Source organism: Cherax quadricarinatus, chromosome 43, assembly GCF_038502225.1.
Source record: "Cherax quadricarinatus isolate ZL_2023a chromosome 43, ASM3850222v1, whole genome shotgun sequence".
Lineage (NCBI taxonomy): Eukaryota > Metazoa > Arthropoda > Malacostraca > Decapoda > Parastacidae > Cherax > Cherax quadricarinatus.
Genome location: NC_091334.1, coordinates 28,044,308 through 28,058,086, shown reverse-complemented (window position 1 = coordinate 28,058,086; position 13,779 = coordinate 28,044,308). Strand labels below are relative to the sequence as shown.

At 43.8% G+C, this 13,779-nt stretch overlaps 1 protein-coding gene across 1 annotated transcript in view; it reads left to right on the top strand.

Annotated features, from left to right (window-relative positions):
- LOC128694186 (uncharacterized) overlaps window positions 1-13,779 on the top strand; it is a 59,123-nt gene extending 45,344 nt beyond the window's left edge. Inside the window, exon 8 of the mRNA XM_053784167.2 lies at window positions 10,899-13,779. Coding sequence (XP_053640142.1) covers window positions 10,899-11,099 — 201 coding nt within the window. The 3' untranslated portion in view covers window positions 11,100-13,779. The remainder of the gene's footprint in view (window positions 1-10,898) is intronic.

Genomic DNA, 13,779 nt, shown 5'->3' with positions numbered 1-13,779 from the left:
AGCTTCTAGTGCCAGCCCTTTGGTAAAGAATGTGAGAAACACATAATTTATTAAAAAGTTTGTAGAAAAATACAAAGATGGTAGTGGTAGAGTGGAAGCAGTTGTGATAGTGGTTGATGAACATAAGAACATAAGAAAGGAGGATCACTGCAGCAGGCCTGTTGGCCCATGCTCGGCAGGTCCTTTACAATTCATCCCACTAACGAAACATTTTCCCAACCCAGTCCTCAATGCTACCCAAGAAATAAGCTCTGATAACTCTATCCACTCATTTGGGACTTGCAAATGAGTGGATAGAGTTATCAGAGCTTATTTCTTGGGTAGCATTGAGGACTGGGTTGGGAAAATGTTTCGTTAGTGGGATGAATTGTAAAGGACCTGCCGAGCATGGGCCAACAGGCCTGCTGCAGTGATCCTCCTTTCTTATGTTCATCAACCACTATCACAACTGCTTCCACTCTACCACTACCATCTTTGTATTTTTCTACAAACTTTTTCATAAATTATGTGTTTCTCACATTCTTTACCAAAGGGCTGGCACTAGAAGCTTTCTTTGGTGGTATTGATGGTGGTAGAAGGTAGTAGTGATAGTGGTAGAAGGTAGTAGTGATGGTGGTAGAAGGTAGTAGTGATGGTGGTAACAGTTGTAATAGTGGTAGAAGGTCGTAGTGATGGTGGTAGAGGGTTCCTTCTTTAGTGATTCAGCGATTCTACCAACTCCTCCAATGTTGTTGGAGTTATATAGGGCTACAAAAACCACCACCGCCTCACCACCATTATGGACGGCTTACACTCAGTGGCCCTTATATACACAACAACACAACACCACTTGTGACATACGTAATGACTTATTTTATTCATTCTAGAGTATATTCCATGTTTCTATGTTATTAATATTGTTTATTATGTCATATTAGTTGAATTGTGATAGATAAATAAGCCAAAGAGTTGATATTAGTGCCATATTCTCCAACAATAAACTTGCCATCCCTCCCTTATAAACAAATAGCCAGTAAAAACATAACAATGGAAGAACACTGCAGGTCTACTGGCCCATACAAGGCAGGTCCTTATCAAAATGACCTCCACCCAAAGCTACCCAAGAATTTACTCCCGTACCCAATGACACAAATCAAACTCAGCTCCTCCAACTCGTATATTTGCCCAATCTCTTCTTGAAGCTACCCAAGGTCCTAGCCTCGATCACCCTTCTGGTAAGTGTGATGTTAAATAAGAACTTAAGAAAGTAGGAACACTGGAATAGGCCTGCTGGCCCATACTAGGCCGGTCCTTCACAAATCCAACCCACTAACAGAACAAATGCTACCCAAGCAATAAGCTCAGGTGCAAGTCCAACTCAAATCCAACCCCTCTATCTCGTGTATTTATCCAACCTAAATTTGAAACTACCCAATGTTTTAGCTTCGATCACCCTACTAGGCAGACCGTTCCACTCATCAACTACCCCTATTACCAATGTTCATTTATACATTTAATTAGTGCCCTAGAGTCCTTATGGAGGGGGATTCCCCTTCCAAATAACCTCTCTTTCCTCTCTCCTCCTCCCTGTCTTCCATTCATCAACAACAGCCTTCAATAAAGGTAACTGTCATGTTGAATGTTCATTCATTTGTGTATGTAAATCTATCTTTTAGGTAAAAAAAAAAATTTTTGTTGATACTTCTGGGTGTCTGGAACGAATTAATTGGATTTACATTATTTCTTATGGGGAAAATTTATTCGAAAATCGTCCATTTCGATAATAGTCCCACTTCCAGGAACGGATTATGGACGATTATTGAGGGACCACTGTATTAGGAATTGTGGCAGTGGCAGAGTTTGTTTGGAGATGGGACAAGATAGCCCTTCAATATGACACTAATATCAACTCTCCGGCTTATTTATCTATCACAATTCATCTACTATGACATAATATAAACAATATTAATGACACAGAAACATGACACATACTCTAGAATGAATAAAATACATCATTAAGTATGCCATAAGTGTTGCTGTGTTGTTGTTTTTGGGTGTATAAGGGGCCACTGAGAGCATAAGCCTTACATAGTGGTGGTGAAGGCAGCAGCAGAAACGGCAGTGTTGTCAGTCGCCCTATATAACTCCAACAACATTGGAGGAGTTAGGTTCATGCTGTCCTTTTTCTATCGATTAATTGCTTAACTTACTTGCTACACTGTTAATGCTACTCTTTATCGCTGGCTGGCACTATTGCCTTTATCAACTCGTGCTGCTTTAGTATCGTACATATCGTAGAATCACTGAATCACTAAAGAAGGCACATTCTCCCCTCTCTTCCTCCTCCACTCTGGTACTCTGCTATGAGTTCTTGCTTGAATTCTATAGTCTTTCTCACATTCTTTACCAAAGGTCTGGCACTAGTACAATATTTTACAATGTTTTCATGTGTTTTATAATTGTACACGGTTCAGTAGGGAAGCAGTATTGTTAGGCTAAGTAAATGCTATTATTATATTGCCCTACAATATGTTTGTGCACCAAACATTCGTGATTTTTCAACATTCACGAGGTTATTGATTCCCTAACTCGCGAATGTGGAGGGAGACCTGTATTATACTGCTGACAGTGTGAGTATTCTTTTGCTGACAATAGCAGTATTGTTTTCAGGTGGCTGACAGTGTCAGTATTGTGTCATGTGGCTGACAGTGTCAGTATTGTGTCATGTAGTTGAGAGTGTCAGCATTGTCATGTGGTGGCACTAAAGTCACAATTATGCATTGTTTTGGGGGCAAGCTAATTCTTAGGCCTACATCACTGTAGGCCTATGATATTTCAGACTTGTATAGTTCACTCACTAATACAGCAAACCTTCCATATAATGGACCTTCATATAATAGACTCTGGACATGTGGAACAAAGTCTTCTGTCTGTCAATTTGCCATCAGTTGGTTACAAAACTGTCCATTGTTACTATATTATTATTATTAATAGTATCAACTGTCTCCACAACAAATGTTAGTGCTAGCCACCTGATCCATCAGTCCATTAAGTGGAACAGTCTCAACTAAGTGGTCGAGAGTGTTCCACTGTCACTAATGGCACATCACTGCTGCAAATCTCGCTGTGTTGACATCCTGGTGGGTACAACATGCAACATCCGTGCGTTCCGCACACGTTCCTGGCATTTCTGGATATCGACCAAGCAGTGGTTAATGAGTTTTCCTCTTTTGTGACCCCCTTCTCAATACCTTGGCACATTTGCCAACCTGTGATTGTCATCAACATGTGACACAGGATCAGTCATCTGTCTGCTAATATCAGTCCTGAGTCTCCAACCAATCAAGACGACTATCAGTCCTGAGTCTCAGACCAGTCAAGACCGCTATCAGCCCTGGGTGTCCAACCAATCAAGACCACTATCAGCCCTGGATCTCCAACCAATCAAGACCACTATCAGTCCTGGATCTCCAACCAATCAAGACCACTATCAGTCCTGAGTCTCCAACCAATCAAGACAACTATCAGTCCTGAGTCTCCGACCAGTCAAGACCACTATCAGTCCTGGGTCTCCGACCAATCAGGACCACTGTCAGTCCTTAGTCTCGACCAGTCAAGACCACTATCAGTCCTCACCCTCCGACTAATCAAGACCACTATCAGTCCTCACCCTCCGACCAGTCAAGACCACTTTTAGTCCTGGGTCTCCAACCAGTCAAGACCACTATCAGTCCTGGGTCTCCGACCAGTCAAGACCACTATCAGTCCTGGGTCTCTGACCAGTCAAGACCACTATCAGTCCTGGGTCTCCGACCAGTCAAGACCACTATCAGTCCTTAGTGTCCGACCAATCAGGACCACTGTCAGTCCTTAGTCTCGACCAGTCAAGACCACTATCAGTCCTCACCCTCCGACCAGTCAAGACCACTTTTAGTCCTTAATCTCCAACCAGTCAAGACCACTATCAGTCCTCAACCTCCGACCAGTCAAGACCACTATCAGTCCTCAACCTCTGACCAGTCAAGACCACTATCAGTCCTCAACCTCCGACCAGTCAAGACCACTATCAGTCCTGGGTCTCCGACCAGTCAAGACCACTATCAGTCCTGGGTCTCCGACCAGTCAAGACACTATCAGTCCTGGGTCTCTGACCAGTCAAGACCACTATCAGTTCTGGGTCTCCGACCAGTCAAGACCACTATCAGTCCTGGGTCTCCGACCAGTCAAGACCACTATCAGTCCTGGGTCTCCGACCAGTCAAGACCACTATCAGTCCTGGGTCTCCGACCAGTCAAGACCACTATCAGTCCTGGGTCTCCGACCAGTCGACACACTCAGTCCTGGGCCTCCGACCAGTCAAGACCACTATCAGTCCTGGGTCTCCGACCAGTCAAGACCACTATCAGTCCTGGGTCTCCGACCAGTCAAGACCACTATCAGTCCTGGGTCTCCAACCAGTCAAGACCACTATCAGTCCTGGGTCTCCGACCAGTCAAGACCACTATTAGTCCTGGGTCTCCGACCAGTCAAGACCACTATCAGTCCTGGGTCTCCGACCAGTCAAGACCACTATTAATCCTTAGTCTCCGACATTTATTTTGTCTGTTTTATTTATTTCAGGATTTTTATCTTGTTTTGGCAATTGTGTGATGTTGATGGTAGTGATAGTGGTATTGATGTGGCAGTGATGTGGTGGTGGTGATAGTGATGTGGTGGTGGTACTGATGTGGTGGTGGCAGTGATGTGGTGGTGGCAGTGATGTGATGGTGGTACTGATGTGGTGGTGGCAGTGATGTGGTGGTGGTGGTACTGATGTGGTGGCAGTGATGTGGTGGTGGCAGTGATGTGATGGTGGTACTGATGTGGTGGTGGCAGTGATGTGCTGGTGGTAGTGATGTGATGGTGATGGTGGTAGTGGTGTGTTAGTTATGTGGTGGTTGCAGTGATGTGATGGTGGCAGTGATGTGGTGGCGGCAGTGATGTTGTGGTGATAGGGGTAGTGGTGTGTTAGTTATGTGGTGGTTGTAGTGATGTGATGGTGGCAGTGATGTGATGGTGGCAGTGATGTGGTGGGGGCAGTGATGTGGTGGCAGTGATGTGATGGTGGTACTGATGTGGTGGTGGCAGTGATGTGGTGGTGGCAGTGATGTGATGGTGGTACTGATGTGGTGGTGGTGATGTGGTGGTGGTAGTGATGTGATTGTGGTAGTGATGTGGTGGCAGTGATGTGGTAGTGATGTAGTGGTAGTGATGTGTAGGTGGCAGTGATTTCGTGGTGGCAGTGATGTGGTGGTGGTAGAGATGTGGTGGTAGTGATGTGGTGGTGTTGGTGATGTGGTTGCAGTGATGTGGTGGTGGTGGTAGTGATGTGGCAGTGATGTTTTGGTGGTAGTGATGTGATGGTGGTAGTGATGGGGTTGTGGTGCCTATAGTTTTAGTGATGTTGTGGTGGTGATATTGGTAGTGATGGTGTTGTGGTTGTGATAGTGGTAGTGATGGTGTTGTGGTGGTGATGGTGTTGTGGTTGTGATGGTGTTGTGGTTGTGATAGTGGTAGTGATGGTGTTGTGGTTGTGATGTTGTGGTTGTGATGGTGTTGTGGTTGTGATAGTGGTAGTGATGGTGTTGTGGTTGTGATGTTGTGGTTGTGATGGTGTTGTGGTTGTGATAGTGGTAGTGATGGTGTTGTGGTGGTGATGGTGTTGTGGTTGTGATGGTGTTGTGGTTGTGATAGTGGTAGTGATGGTGTTGTGGTTGTGATGTTGTGGTAGTGATGGTGTTGTGGTTGTGATAGTGGTAGTGATGGTGTTGTGGTGGTGATATTGGTAGTGATGGTGTTGTGGTTGTGATAGTGGTAGTGATGGTGTTATGGTTGTGATAGTGGTAGTGATGGTGTTGTGGTTGTGATAGTGGTAGTGATGGTGTTGTGGTTGTGATAGTGGTAGTGATGGTGTTGTGGTTGTGATGGTGTTGTGGTTGTGATGGTGTTGTGGTTGTGATAGTGGTAGTGATGGTGTTGTGGTTGTGATGGTGTTGTGGTTGTGATAGTGGTAGTGATGGTGTTGTGGTTGTGATAGTGGTAGTGATGGTGTTGTGGTTGTGATAGTGGTAGTGATGGTGTTGTGGTTGTGATAGTGGTAGTGATGGTGTTGTGGTTGTGATAGTGGTAGTGATGGGGTGGTGGCAGATAGTGGTAGTGATGGGGTGGTGGTGGTAGTAGTAGTGATGGGGTGGTGGTGATAGTGGTAGTGATGGGGTTCTGGTGGTAATAGTAGTAGTGATGGGGTGGTGGTGGTGGTAGTAGTAGTAGTAGTGATGGGGTGGTGGTGCTGATAGTGGTAGTGATGGGGTGGTGGTGGTGATAGTGGTTGTGGTGGGATTGTGCTGGTGATAGTGGTAGTGATGGGTTTCTGGTGGTTATAGTAGTGATGGGGTGGTGGTGGTGGTAGTAGTAGTGATGGGGTGGCGGTGGTGATAGTGGTAGTGATGGGGTGGTGGTGGTTATAGTAGTGATGGGGTGGTGGTGGTGGTAGTAGTAGTGATGGGGTGGCGGTGGTGATAGTGGTAGTGATGGGGTGGTGGTGTTGATAGCAGTTGTGGTGGGATTGTGCTGGTGATAGTGGTTGTGGTGGGATTGTGCTGGTGATAGTAGTAGTGATGGGGTAGTGGTAGTGATGGGGTTATGGTGGTGATAGTGGTAGTGATGGTCATTTTGGTATTGATGGGGTGGTGGTGGTGATAGTTTTTGTGATGGGGTTGTGGTGCTGAGAGTGGTAGTGATGGTGTGCTGATAGTGGTAGTGGTGGGGTGATGGTGATAGTGGTAGTAATGGGGGTTGTGGCTGTGATAGTATTAGTGATGGGATTGTGGTGGTGATACTGGTAGTGATAGTGGTAATGATGGGGTCGTGGTTGTGATGGGGTTGTGCTGGTGATAGTCATAGTGATGGGATGGTGGTGGTGATAGTGGTAGTGATCGGGTTATGGTGGTGATCGTGGTAGTGATGGGGTTATGGTGGTGATCGTGGTAGTGATGGGGTTATGGTGGTGATTGTGGTAGTGATGGGGTTGTGGTGGTGATAGTGGTAGTGATGGGGTTATGGTGGTGATTGTGGTAGTGATGGGGTTATGGTGGTGATTGTGGTAGTGATGGGGTTGTGGTGGTGATAGTGGTAGTGATGGGGTTATGGTGGTGATTGTGGTAGTGATGGGGTTATGGTGGTGATCGTGGTAGTGATGGGGTTATGGTGGTGATCGTGGTAGTGATGGGGTTATGGTGGTGATCGTGGTAGTGATGGGGTTATGGTGGTGATTGTGGTAGTGATGGGGTTGTGGTGGTGATAGTGGTAGTGATAGGGTGGTGATAGTTGTAGTGATGAGGTGGTGGTGTTGAGTGGTAGTGATGGAGTGGTGATGGTGGTAGTGATAGTGATGGTGTTGTAGTGGTAGTGATGGGGTGGTGATAGTGATGGGGTAGTGGTAGTGTTAGGGTGTTGATAGTGGTAGTGACAGGGTGGTGATAGTGGTAGTGACTGGGTGGTGGTAGTGGTAGTGACAGGGTGGTGATAGTGGTAGTGACAGGGTGGTGATAGTGGTAGTAACAGGGTGGTGATAGTGATGGGGTAGTGGTAGTGTTAGGGTGGTGATAGTGGTAGTGACAGGGTGGTGATAGTGGTAGTGACAAGGTGGTGATAGTGGTAGTGACTGGGTGGTGATAGTGGTAGTGACTGGGTGGTGATAGTGGTAGTGACTGGGTGGTGATAGTGGTAGTGACTGAGTGGTGATAGTGGTAGTGACAGGGTGGTGATAGTGGTAGTGACAGGGTGGTGATAGTGGTAGTGACTGGGTGGTGATAGTGGTAGTGACTGGGTGGTGATAGTGGTAGTGACAGGGTGGTGATAGTGGTAGTGACAGGGTGGTGGTAGTGGTAGTGACAGGGTGGTGGTAGTGGTAGTGACTGGGTGGTGATAGTGGTAGTGACTGGGTGGTGATAGTGGTAGTGACTGGGTGGTAATAGTGGTAGTGACAGGGTGGTGATAGTGGTAGTGACAGGGTGGTGATAGTGGTAGTGACAGGGTGGTGATAGTGGTAGTGACTGGGTGGTGATAGTGGTAGTGACAGGGTGGTGATAGTGGTAGTGACTGGGTGGTGATAGTGGTAGTGACTGGGTGGTGATAGTGGTAGTGACAGGGTGGTGATAGTGGTAGTAACAGGATGGTGATAGTGGTAGTGACTGGGTGGTGATAGTGGTAGTGACAGGGTGGTGATAGTGGTAGTGACAGGGTGGTGATAGTGGTAGTAACTGGGTGGTGATAGTGGTAGTGACAGGGTGGTGATAGTGGTAGTGACTGGGTGGTGATATTGGTAGTGACTGGGTGGTGATAGTGATAGTGACAGGGTGGTGATAGTGGTAGTGACTGGGTGGTGATAGTAGTAGTGACAGGGTGGTGATAGTGGTAGTGACAGGGTGGTGATAGTGGTAGTGACAGGGTGGTGATAGTGGTAGTGACTGGGTGGTGATAGTGGTAGTGACAGGGTGGTGATAGTGGTAGTGACAGGGTGGTGATAGTGGTAGTGACAGGGTGGTGATAGTGGTAGTGACAGGGTGGTGATAGTGGTAGTGACAGGGTGGTGATAGTGGTAGTGACAGGGTGGTGATAGTGGTAGTGACTGGGTGGTGATAGTGGTAGTGACAGGGTGGTGATAGTGGTAGTGACAGGGTGGTGATAGTGGTAGTGACTGGGTGGTGATAGTGGTAGTGACAGGGTGGTGATAGTGGTAGTAACAGGATGGTGATAGTGGTAGTGACTGGGTGGTGATAGTGGTAGTGACAGGGTGGTGATAGTGGTAGTGACAGGGTGGTGATAGTGGTAGTAACTGGGTGGTGATAGTGGTAGTGACAGGGTGGTGATAGTGGTAGTGACTGGGTGGTGATATTGGTAGTGACTGGGTGGTGATAGTGATAGTGACAGGGTGGTGATAGTGGTAGTGACTGGGTGGTGATAGTAGTAGTGACAGGGTGGTGATAGTGGTAGTGACAGGGTGGTGATAGTGGTAGTGACAGGGTGGTGATAGTGGTAGTGACTGGGTGGTGATAGTGGTAGTGACAGGGTGGTGATAGTGGTAGTGACAGGGTGGTGATAGTGGTAGTGACAGGGTGGTGATAGTGGTAGTGACAGGGTGGTGATAGTGGTAGTGACAGGGTGGTGATAGTGGTAGTGACAGGGTGGTGATAGTGGTAGTGACTGGGTGGTGATAGTGGTAGTGACAGGGTGGTGATAGTGGTAGTGACAGGGTGGTGATAGTGGTAGTGACAGGGTGGTGATAGTGGTAGTGACAGGGTGGTGATAGTGACTGGGTGGTGATAGTGGTAGTGACAGGGTGGTGATAGTGGTAGTGACTGGGTGGTGATAGTGGTAGTGACAGGGTGGTGATAGTGGTAGTGACAGGGTGGTGATAGTGGTAGTGACTGGGTGGTGACCAACAAACTCACTCTCAATATAGACAAAGCATACTTCATAATGTGTGAAAGCAGAGGTTCAAATATGCAACCTAACATATTGATCAATGGTTCTGCCATTACAAGACACACTGAGGCTAAATTATTAGCTCTACAGCTTTATAACAATTTAAAATTTAATACCCACATGCAACACATAGACAAGAAGGTCTCCAAAACAGTAGTTAACCTCTCCAAGATACAGTACTGTATACCCCACATAACACTATACCAGTGTCTAATCTACTCTTACCTCCCCAATGGTATTTGCTCTTAGGGATCTACTACTACTAATCACCTTAAACCATTAATAACTCGGGTAAAAGTTGTTTTGGCGACTATCACCCAGTCCTGTGCTAGATAGCACCCCTCCATTCTTCAAGAGTTTAAACTTACTTAATGTACATAATACACACTCATATTACTGTGCTTACTATATATATAGAGCATAAAATAACAACATAAACTTTCTCTAATATTTTTCTTTGATAGTTGCAACAACAACAATAATAATAACAGCAACAACAACAACAACAATAATAATAACAACAGCAGCAGCAACAACAACAACAACAACAACAACACAGTCACAACACGAGACACAACATTCTCTTCAACATCATCTGTGTTTTGACTCAACCTATGTAAAAACTCAGTGTGCACAAAAGTTCCTAAGATCTGGAATTCATTGCCTGAATCATCAAAGGTCCTCTGTCTGCCAGTCAATTTAGAGCTATTGGTAAAAATCATCTCATCTCCCTAACTTAACTAAAGCAACACTGTATTATACCAAACATAACCAGCTCATCCAACTCTATCACTGTTCTTGCAGTCTTCCTCAAACTCCCATAGAAAGTTAATTACTCATCTTGTTTTATTATAAATCTACTGAAACTGTCTTCCTGTATCTTCACCATCTCTTTCAGTCATTTCATAAACTGAAGACTTTGAGTCAATTTGAAACTGCTTAACAAATTCCACTTAACCAAAGATCACGGAATAAGTTTGAAGTATTAATACATAAAATTTTACTATTGTTCGTTTAGCTACTCCCTTTTTCTTGCACATTTAAAAACTCTTACTTAATAATCCATGTCTAGTTCTGCAGTAGTCTTTAAACATTAATATTAGTCTGCCAGGAATGCACAGCATGTTAGTGGCTCTCTTTTGTACTTAACAGTATTTTATTACATGTAAACTATATCATCTGTAAACTGCAGTAAATAAATAAGTTTATTATTTTTTTCAACAAACTGACCATATCCTACTGAGGCAGGGTGGCCTAACAAGGAAAATAAAAGTTTTTCTTTTTAAATTTAGTAATTTATACAGGAGAAGGGGTTAGTAGCCCTTGCTCCCATTATTATTATTATAATTAATGAAATCTCTGCTCTTGGCTATTTCTGTTTCGTTTTTTCCCAGATGATGCCAGACGAGGAGCTGCACGTGGCAGAGAAAGGTCCCCTGGCGGCCAAAATGGCCGCTCTCCTTGGCCTGGCACATCGACCAAACCTTTATGACACCAACAACATGCTCTTCAGTCTGGACTCACTGTCATTGCTGCAGCAGCAAGACGAACAGACTTACACCAACCTTATGCTTCCCCTGGAGAAGATTCACTGAGTCCCATTCCTCGTTTAATTTTCCTGTGGAACACTAACATGAGGTTATAATTAGAAAAGATTCATAGATTTGCAGCACTGGAGAAGTTATACCAATCTTTTATTTTTTCCTACAGAAGACTATTATGTGATCATGTCTGTAGAAAAGACTCGGAAAGGCTATCCCACACCTCTAGTATTTCTTCCTGTGTAAGACTGTTATGCAATCATATCTGTAGAAAAGACTCGTAAGTTGCAACATTGCAGAAAGCATCCCGCTCATCTTTCATTTCTTCCTATGTAAGACTAGCATGTGATAAAGTCAGTCATGTTACTTAAATACAGTAAAGACTATTATAAAGCTATTCAATATGGAATTTTTTGCAAAGACAATTGAAAAAAGTACAGTGGACCCCCGGTTAACGATATTTTTTCACTCCATAAGTATGTTCAGGTGCCAGTACTGACCGAATTTATTCCCAAAAGGAATATTGTGAAGTAGATTAGTCCATTTCAGACCCCCAAACATACACGTACAAACGCACTTACATAAATACACTTACATAATTGGTCGCATTCAGAGGTAATCGTTATGCGGGGGTCCACTCTACATCCAAAATTGATTAATGTGAACTTTGAAAGCCTTTATTCTCGTACTATTTAATTTTGAGAGAACCTTTTTTTTTTTATAACATTTCTAAAAGTAATGGCAGTATATAGAGGTTTATAAGAGCACTGATTGTTTATAGAGGAGCTTTATAAGAGAACTGACTGTATATAAAGAGCTTTGTAAAAGCTGTATATAGAGGAGCTGACTATATAAAATAGCTGTATAAGAGTGCTGACTGTGCTCTGTATTATTCACAAAGTTGAGATGGAGCTTAAACTTTGTTTTGGATGTCAATCAAATCTTATGTCACTTAAAAACAGTTCTCGACCAAGACCTGAAGGTTGGTCCAGAACCGACACCTCGTCTAAAACCTCAACCTCCAGGCTGGGAGTCAGTTATGAATTGTTGCAGCCACATTATTGTGATATATTCTTCCCATAGTCTTCATTAGAAGTGAAAGTAACTCATGAAAAAAGAATCGTTGTATATATTAATATATATATATATATATATATATATATATATATATATATATATATATACAGTGGAACCTCAAATATTGAACTGCTCCCAACTCAACCAATTATGTAAGTGTTTTTTATAAGTGTATTTTTGAGGGTCTGAAATGAACTAATTTAATTTACATTACTCCTGATGAGAATAAATTCGTTCGGTAACAGCACTCGAACAGTCGTCTGGCACGAAGGAAGTTCGATATTTGAGGTTCCACTGTATATATATAATCTAAAAAAAAATCAAAGTTTAGATAGAAGGAAGCATAATGTGATGTTCATTGTACATGTCCTTTAACCTTATATATTGTTGGTGCATGAAATCGTAACGATTGCAAAAAATCTGGGAACAGATGGGAATTGAACCCACAGCAAGTCGTAAAACTCGCAGGCTAACATGTTAACAGCTTGACCAGCTGACTCGAATGAGATTCATACAACTAACCATACTTCTGCACTTCATAGGAAGGATAGCATGAGCCACACACACTGACCGTGTGACAGCAAATACCAGTTTTTACGAACAAATTCCACACCAGCACATGTGTTGCAACTGTCTCAAAGCCGGTCACAGTGGGGGCCCATGCTAACCTTATGGTGTATAAAATATAGCTAGCTGCCCAAGTGGTTAGCACACTTGCCTGCCAGGTTTACCACCCACCTGACAGAGGTTCAAGTCCCACCCATTCAATTATTTATTTTGTTAGTAATTCTAAAAATTTAAAAAAAAAAAAAAAAAAAAAAAAAAGCTTAAAGGTGTAGGTCGATCTATATCACTTTGGCAAGTGATATAGATCAACCTTTGTAAATACACTCAGGCTCGCCTTTGCAAAGAAAAAGCTCATTGGAGGGCATTGTGCTGTGTGTGTGTGTAGAGCATTTGGTGATGACATGACAGAGCTCTGTACAGCTTTTATTTACACTTTTTGCCCTGTAGAGCTTTATTATAAAACTCGATGCTTCTTTGAATTAAATCTAGGAATGTAGAGCTTCATTATAAAGCTCTAAACAGCTCTGAATTAGATATTTCTCTGATGAGCTTCATTATAAAGCTCCAAACAGGTTTTAATTATTTAGCCTTGAAGAGCTTCATTATGATAAAGCTCCATGCTGAGCATGATGATGTACCAGTAAGAGCTTGTTCACCAGTACAATGAGCGTGTATCAACCTTTTTGTTCAGTATTGTTCATAATGTGATTGGTGCCAGGCACAGTACAGTGACAGATTATTTTTGTATCCAATGATGTAATTATCTTTAATTTCTTCTGTGATAATGCAGTGGAGCACCGGACCAGTTCTTAGGAGCGCCGGACCAGTTCTTAGGAGTGCCGGACCAGTTCTTAGGAGCGCCGGACCAGTTCTTAGGAGCGCCGGACCAGTTCTTAGGAGCACCGGACCAGTTCTTAGGAGCACCGGACCAGTCCTTAGGAGTGCCGGACCAGTTCTTAAGACCTTGGCATTGTAAGTTCGAGGCTTGATCGTTCCACTGAATTTGTTCATTGATAATGTTCAGCACATTTATGTTCTTTGTCCTGCAAAAAAATGTTTATTGGGAGACAATAAAAGACTATTGAACATG